Consider the following 8,750-nt stretch of genomic DNA (forward strand, 5'->3'; position numbering starts at 1 on the left):
ATGACTCTTTCCCTTCATTTACCTACCGTCAACATTGTTGGGGCCTCTTCTCAGCAAAAGATGCCAACCTTTTCTCTTGATCTTTTCACAAAGCTACTCCACGTAGTGCAAAAGATGCCAACCTTTTCTCTTTCTCTTTTCACAAACCTACTCCCATGTAGTGCAATGCATGCTCCTGGGAGCTTGCACTATGTTCATTCGATTGACTAGGAGACTTTGGAGGGGAGTCTTTCCACTTTTGGTGGACACTATTAAAATCATGCATAGATGTCATGCATTGCTAATACACTACCAGTCCTATAGGTGTAGACTCTTTTGCAAGCAATTTGATACCCATTTAACCCTCCCCACCCACCCACAGAGCCATATTTTTAAAACCCAGTTCCACCTTTATCCTTCCCTATTTAAATCCAATGAATCGGCTATGTTCAAAGCCGTGACATGTTTGACCCTACCTTCAAGATTGCATAAACAACAACCGAGCATGCTCTTCAACCTCTTCCTAAACATTAAATCAATAGCTTTATCATAGTCACTCTCATCTACCTTTCAATACCTTGATTAAGATAAGAGACTACTATGAGCACAATCTCATTTCTTACCTAAAATATCAATTCTAAAGGGATATTGATTCGAACCAAGTTTACCTAGCCCAACCTTTTCTTCAAAGAAACCCTTATTCTTAACAAAGAGCACAACTAAATTTGGCTTCAACCCATATCCATACTATACAAACCCTTATCTAGAAGTCCTCTCTCCCCCTCTCTTACTTTGAAAGAATCCTCCCACTCAAGCAATCCTTTCCCTACTCATAGACCTTCAAAACTTATCCTATCCTCTTGACTCCCCCATAACGTTATCTTTATCTTGTTGTAGTCATCCTTAACTCTAAATCTATCCCTAGATGGTGTTGGATCCTTTTTTGCACCATCTATACCTATCCCTTTCAAACCAACTCTTCTCTTACCAAAGAAGATTATACACTTATTTCTCCCATCCTTTTTAGCATGACATATGTTCCTTTTTAACTCTAAGTTTCTAACCCCCCCCCCCCCCCCAACACACACACACACCACCAAAACCTTAGTATTTCCTAATGTCTCCCCTCTACCAACCAGAATCTATTAAGTCTTTGAATCCTCTTGAGACCCCCCAATCTCCCTTTGATCCTTTAAGCTCCTTTGTACCAACCGCTTGAAGTCTAAAACCGCATCTCTCTTCGACGATAGCGCAAGGCGTACACACATATTTTCTCAATTTCAACCTCTAAAATTGTCTTCTTTTCAATGTTCCTTGTCCAAGCTATGATCCTTCATTTTGCCCTTACTATCCTATTCTATTATCCCCTAGCCCATGGAGGATATCTTTTCAATGTTCCTTGTCTGAGTTATGATCCTTCATTTTGCCCTTAATATCCTATTTTGTTAGTCCCTAGCCCATGGACATAAAGCAAATTTACCTACTCTCTGGTCTAGGATTTAATGTCCTAAGGTTTTGTGCCACTATCCTTACACTCCTTCAATGTCCTAAAGTTTGGTGCCACTATCCTTACGCTCCTTTATTGTTGGTACTTCTGAGCTTCCCTTAGTAAATTTTCAATTCAACCTTGAAGTTTGAGAAAAATCTTGAAAAGCCCTGTCTTTAATGCTTGACAGTGACTCACTCACTTGCTCCTCCAAGCTCAAACCTATATAAGCCTAAAGAGAGTTTGTATCAATTGCCCTGATGAGACCTAAGAAGGTCGAAACGCGTTGGCCAATATCAAGACACTCTCTCTTTCTCTTATCATGCTTTTAACCCTTCTAGTATTGTCGTTCTCTTAAATTGCCTTGTGAAAGTTTCGCACGCTTGATTTTTTACGTTTAAATACACCAAAAAAAAACTTACCACTTGAATTATGACCATGCATAAAAATAAAGCCTGTACTTGTCATTTTAGGGCCCCAGGGACCCTCAACATGAGGGGCCACAAGGGCGCGCAAATCAGTTGGATGGCTGATTTGCGCGCCCTTGTGGCCCCTCATGTTGAGGGTCCCTGGGGCCCTAAAGACAAGTACAGGCTTTTTTTGATGCATATCCATGAGATAGAATTGGGCAAATTGATGTATTCATAGCAAACTCCCCCCCCCCCCCCCCCCCCTCCCCCCCACAATGGCAAATAGCTAAACATTGTATCATGCCATGCATAAAAATAAATCTTGTAGTTGTCATTTTAGGGCCCTAGGGACCCTCAACATGAGGGGCCACAAGGGCGCGCAAATCAGCCATCCAAAATTTTTGGATGGCTGATTTGCGCGCCCTTGTGGCCCCTCATGTTGAGGGTCCCTGAGGCCCTAAAATGACAAGTACAGGCTTTTTTTCATGCATAGCCATGAGATAGAATTGGGCAAATTGATGTATTCATAGCAAACTCCCCCCTCCCCCCACAATGGCAAATAGCTAAACATTGTATCATGCCATGCATAAAAATAAATCTTGTACTTGTCATTTTAGGGCCCCAGGGACCCTCAACATGAGGGGCCACAAGGGCGCACAAATTAGCCATCCAAAATTTGGCCACAAGGGCGCGCAAATCAGCCATCCAAAAATTTTGATGCATAGCCATGAGATAGAGTTGGGCAAATTGATGTATTCATAGCAAACTCCCCCCCCCCCCACAATGGCAAATAGCTAAACATTGTATCATGCCATGCATTAAAAAAAGCTTGTACTTGTCATTTTAGGGGCCCAGGGACCCTCAACAAGAGGGGCCACAAGGGCGCGCAAACTGGCCATCCAAAAATTTTGGATGGCCAGTTTGCGCGCCCTTGTGGCCCCTCTTGTTGAGGGTCCCTGGGCCCCTAAAATGACAAGTACAAGCTTTTTTTAATGCATGTCCATGAGATAGAACTGGGCAGTTTAATGTGTTCATAGCAACCCCTCCCCCCCCCCAAATGGCAGATACCTAAACCTTGTATCATGCTTATCAACCATTTTTTACTTCCTTGTGTCCATCCCCTGTTCTTGGAAATATATTGGTCCCTATTTGTGCCTGGATGTGCATTCTACGCGTCGTTGTGGTCCCTCTTGTCGAGGGTCTCTGGGGCTTCAAAATGAAAAATAGGGGCTTTGTTTTAATGTATGGCCATGAGATAGAGTTGTAGTGTTTTATGTCTGGAGTATTCACTATGTCAAATTTTCCTATATCATGTCCGTTCACCACAATGGATTGAAAGTAGCCCTTATAGACCTTACCTACACATGTTTCTGTAACTTTACAAGAATATAAATTCCCTTCTGTTGAACACATGTGCTATGTTACATATACTTTAGTGAACTCGCAAGGTCAAAGGCCTCATAAATTTTGTGCACTCAGAACATTTAGCACTAGAAATCAACCAAACAAGGAGCCAATTCTTACTTCCTTGTGTTCACCTCGTGTTCTTGGAAATGTTTTGGTTAAGCCATTTCTTTGGTATTTAAAACCACATGTGACCCCTATTGTTATAGTATCCGACCAAAGGTTTCTTGATTAGCAGTTATATAGGTTCGAGTGATACATATCTTCTATGTTAACAATGCATGTATCTATAATTTATGTTTACACTTTCTCTATCCAAATGAGCTACATAGTAAAAATCAAATCCGCAATTCAACAATTAAATTCACAAGGTGATAGCTATTGGTATGATCTTTAACAATACCAAATAAATAGCTACCAATAGCGAATGAATAGGAATATTTAAGAAGGTTTGATACCAAAAACTTGTCAACACTACTCAAAAAGGTGGAAACTCAAAGGCTTTATAATATATATGATGAAACAAGAATCAATAATAATTCACCCCTATATATCTACACCTCCATCTCAAGTTGTCATTTCTCTAAGTCAAGCTTGGCATAGGAATAGTATGGAAACAATAACATTTTGGAAAGCAATAATTTAGCTTTCTCAACTTTTGAAATGTTGCTATTGATATATATTCAACATCCCCAAATGAGGACATCTTGACAAAGGTTATGATCCACTTAATAAGAATAACCATTAGTGATTAAACTGAAATCAAAATATTGCATGAATTTCTTCATGGTGGAATGATTAAGACTTGAAACTTCAAACATCTTATAGACAAATCATAATATCCAAAAAAATCAACAATATTTCTCAAATCTGTATGAAACTCCAGTAATCTAAATAAAATACTCTCACTCAGTGCGACACCATTTAACAAAAAGAAATATTTATATTGCATTTATAGAGGAATCCAGCCTCATAAAAATAATTACAAATGGAGACAATGTTGTTGTTGTTAGGCTTCTCTTACGAGTATTTGTCTTTCTCATCTAGAGATTCATATACACGAGTATTTGTGTGTCTATGACACTAGGGAAGATAGTAGTACTATAGGGATGGCTTTTCTAAGAGCTCCTAGAGAGTACCTATTGGTTCAAGATTCTACAAAAATCCTACTATTCTTATCAAAATCTTTTAACACGGTAGTGAAAGGTTCCTCACGGAACAAAAATAGGGTGATTTCCATCTCTGCACATGGTTGCTTGCTCATGTCCTCTCAAAACAAGTTGACTCTGTAAGTAAACAACAGATTATGTGAGCACAAAGTTATAAAGTACAAAATGATATCATTCTAATAATCTAATGACAACTATACAAAGAATAAATTATAAGAAAAATCTTTGATGACTCTCCATAGATAACACAACTTACTTACATTGTGAGACTCAATCACATGCTACAAAACTATAGATGGCGCACCAAAGCCATCAACAAAATAGCACCACCCAATGTTATGAGGTGTGAAGCCTAAACATTGAAAGCCATAAAGAGGTTAATTCCCTCCAGCATGATAAACTTAAAGATGGAGATGATCTTAAGCTCTGAATGTAAGCTACAAGGGTAGTTTTCTCACCATTCTATCTTTATATTGGAGATGAATCCTTGCAATGCCCATGCACTATTCACACCTCCTGTTCTTGTGGTATGCAAGTCATGTGAGTTGATGCTTTTTTCACCTTCGGGAGTAGAGGTTTCCATGTAGTGCGAGTGAATGAAAGTAGAAGGAGGAGAATCTTGTTTCATACTGTAATGGAGGTGAGAGAAGGGAGAGGAGCTAGCTTGGTGTGGAACTATGTGGTGGGCAAGGGGAAGGGAGAGCTTGGAAAAGGGTTTGTAGAGAGAGAAAATCACTTTTAGCTATAGAATAGGTTTGGAAAGACTTTGGAGGGTGGAAAATGATGTTTTGAAATTTTTTGAAAAAATTTAATTTTTTGAAATTTTTTAGTGCACGTTTTTAACTTTTGGAGGTCAAAAATACTTTTTTGACCATGAAATAGGTTAGGGGACCTTTTAAGGAGGAAAAACATGAAATTTGAAATTTTAAAATTTTTAGTGTATTTTTAAATCCGGGCCAAAAAGTGGGGGAAAAAGGTCAAAGTGGTCCCCCCCCCCCCTCCCCCTCCCTTTCCCCTAGCCACCTCCCTTACCTTCTCACTAGGTAAGAGGCCATTAAGAGGTGTAAGGCTACCTTGTCCCCCTACTTTTTTGAGGGTATAGAGTGTGTCCACCACTCTCTTCCTGTTGGCTGGCCTCTAATTAACCTTACACTACAAGAGGTTGTGTGCTCTTGTGACGCTCTTAGCGACGGAAATACACTGGGTTTTTATAACCCCCGGCGTCGCTAAAAGCGTCGCTACGAGAGCGTCGCTATCTGCGTCGCTATAGGCGTCGCTATAGGCGTCGCTATAGGCGTCGCTATATAGCGACGCTCATAGCGACGCCTATAGCGACGCAGATAGCGACGCTCTCACAGAAGAGTATAGCGACGCATATAGCGACGCTACAGAGCCATAAATAGCGACGCTTATAGCGACGCCTGAGAGAATATTTTTTTGGTGGCAGGGCATTGAATGCCCTGCCACCCATCAACCATATTGTACTTGATTCACTTTTTAAAAAAAGTGCAAAGGTAAATAATAGACCCAAAATAGTCACCCACAAGACGCATTGTTTGCAAAATTGACAATTGTACACATCATAGACAAACTGAATTGATTGGCAAATGTAATAATGACAATTGTACAACATCATAGGCATAAAGAATTGATTGGCAAAAGGAATTGCGGTGACAAATGTAATAATATACATGGTTCAAAAAGACGTATAAAATCCGTCTCATGATACATAAGCTATGAGAAACCCTAAACTAATGCTATCTAGCTACGGCTAAACTGACGTCGTTTAATCAGACGTCTCATCGCGTCCAAGCGGCGTATCTGTCGGATTCTGCAAAAAAAGACAATAAGACAGTTTTCAGTAAATATAAACATATAACGACATTTATAAAACAATACAAAAAATAAAAAAGAGTAAACCCTAATACTAACCATGCCGCCGCGAGAACTGAGAATGTCCATCAGGGCGTTTAAGCCCTTCCTGCCTGCGTACTCGCGCTCGTACGGTGTGGGATCACGTCCTGTCATCGACCACTGTCAAAACATACAAAGATTTCATTATGTTAGAACTAAAAAACTCATAAACCCTAAACTATCGAACATGCATAAAGAGCAATGTGAAAAGACTTACAAAATCGGCCTCAAATGATGCCCATCCACCGCTCCCCAAGTGGTGCGAGCTCCCTGCCTCTACTCGCGCTCTGGCTGCATCCTTTTGTTGCTTCCACTTGTCGGGATTCTCGCGCGCTGCTTTCTTCGCATTCTTCCAATCTTCTTTGGCCAGCCAATCTGGCCTATTCCACCCATTCTTGATTGCTTTTTGCACTTCGGAACGCTTGTGTTTGCAGTATTCGCGCATTCGAATCTTCATCAGGTCTTCATTGAAGCGCTGATCCCGTGTTGGAACGGGAAACTCATCATGAAGTATGCTGATGACTCTATTTTTTAAATCACTTGGTACTTCACTCCATTTGTTTAGTATATAGTGTCTAAACAGCTGAGAGCAAAGACCACGCATGCGCGAGATCACCTTCTTGCCGTCATCATCCATGATGATGCCGCCGCTGATGTCGACGGAGTAAGGCAAGCCCTCTGGCCGGTGACGCGTGAACCTGGGTGTCCCGGCAGGGGTCTCTAGCGGCGTGTCGATGGGGGTACGGACGTCAGGTGTCTCCATCGGCGTCTGGGCGCCGAAGCGAGGAGTGTCGAGTGGGGTGGCTCCTGGCGGAGTAGGTAGAGGTGTGTAGCTTCTAGGAACAGTCAACCGTGCAAAACCTGGCGTAGACGGCGATGCTGTGGCTGGTGTGGGGGCGGGCAAAGAAGGGGAGGGTAAAGAGCCTCGTCGAACACGAGGCGGTGTGGAGGCATCGGTGGCGGAATCCCCACAACAACCGCCACCGCCACCACTAGAGCGCCGGTGTCTAGACGAGTGTGACGCTCGTCTCGTCGACGCCGAAGCTTCGGAGCGCGCCGAATGCTCCGAAAGAGAGGGAGATGCGGATGGTGTAGGAACGCGCGATGATGCGCCAGAGCGATGACGCTCCACGTACCACTGTCTCTGCTGCGGTGACAAAGAAGAAAGAAACTCCTCATCATCCATACCTGCATTAAACACACGAATATTTAAACTTAATATTGAATGAATAGAGTAGACAATGACGCAAAGACCATTAAATACAATGACGTAATGACGCATATAAATACAATGACGCAATGAATCGAGTGGTAGAAGAGGCAAGTCGAAAACTCAGAATTTTCAATCAAAAGATGTGAGCGCGAGTAGAAAAGAGCGTTACACACCATGGAAGCTACTTAGAGAGCTAGAGCTTTTACAGCACGGAGCAAAATTGTTCAAATACAATATTTGTGGCTTTAAGAGATCTCTCTCTCATCCTCGCATAACTCAGCATAACTTCCTATATCTATATAGAGCTCTCCGTTTAAACACATATCCTCTGTTTCATTTTGTAGCTCCTCTGCATGCACCCCATATAGAGTAGTAGCATCTTGATGCTCGTCTGGCACCACCGCAGCGGCTTCTGATTGAGCATCTTCTCTGATCTCCTCCATTGATGTCGTTGTGATTGGCACATGGTAGCCTTCATACGTCCTTGCACTACGAGGGGCTACCTCTATGACGTACCACCAGTTTGATGTAGACTTTGTAGGATGAAATACTACCTGCCAGAGCCACATAACTTACATGAGAGCTTTCAAGCACATAACTTGTAAAAGGGGGATGTTAACTATTTATATACTTACTTGTTCACAATGCTCGGGTAGTACGAAAGTGTCTCTTAGGTCAGTCCATTTCTTAGTAGAATCCACCTCAAGAAAACCAGACTCTCCTCTACGCACAGTAGCGTTTCGACCCTCCATGATTATCTTGAACCATTGCACGTCGAACAAGTCGACAAAAAATCCTCTGTAATCGATCCTCAAAATCTCTTGCAGCGTGCCGAAGTAAGTGAGTTCCGCCACCACGGGATCTGCATCAGAGGAACGTCGTCGACTAGACTGTTCAAATTTTGCCATGATTCCACAATCTTGAGTAAAACGCTTTTTGTCGATTCGTTCCACCCTAAAATGTCGACCTTTACACCATGCTGCTGTGTATGACTTATACTACAACGAACAAAGATTATGAGTGGCCGTTCAAACGTTTATAAATAAAGTCACTTGCTAGTCGTACATTGCAAACTTACCTTGGTCGCGCAACCCCGAGAGTACTCCCACTCTTCTTCAGTCACTTCGTCACCGCATTGTTGTGCGCTTTTCAATTGGTTGTGCAACCATCTTAAG

General features: G+C 42.0%; 1 protein-coding gene across 1 annotated transcript in view; it reads right to left on the reverse strand.

Moving 5' to 3' along the window:
- The window catches only part of LOC147432446 (uncharacterized), a 116,241-nt gene extending 109,275 nt beyond the window's left edge, over positions 1-6,966 (reverse strand). The window contains exons 1-2 of the mRNA XM_086491936.1: positions 6,580-6,966; positions 6,381-6,482 (exon numbers count right to left, since the gene is read on the reverse strand). Coding sequence (XP_086348062.1) covers positions 6,381-6,482; positions 6,580-6,966 — 489 coding nt within the window. The remainder of the gene's footprint in view (positions 1-6,380; positions 6,483-6,579) is intronic.
- Between the last annotated feature and the right edge of the window lie 1,784 nt (positions 6,967-8,750).

Source organism: Adiantum capillus-veneris, chromosome 20, assembly GCF_014529385.1.
Source record: "Adiantum capillus-veneris isolate H3 chromosome 20, ASM1452938v2, whole genome shotgun sequence".
Classification (NCBI taxonomy): domain Eukaryota; kingdom Viridiplantae; phylum Streptophyta; class Polypodiopsida; order Polypodiales; family Pteridaceae; genus Adiantum; species Adiantum capillus-veneris.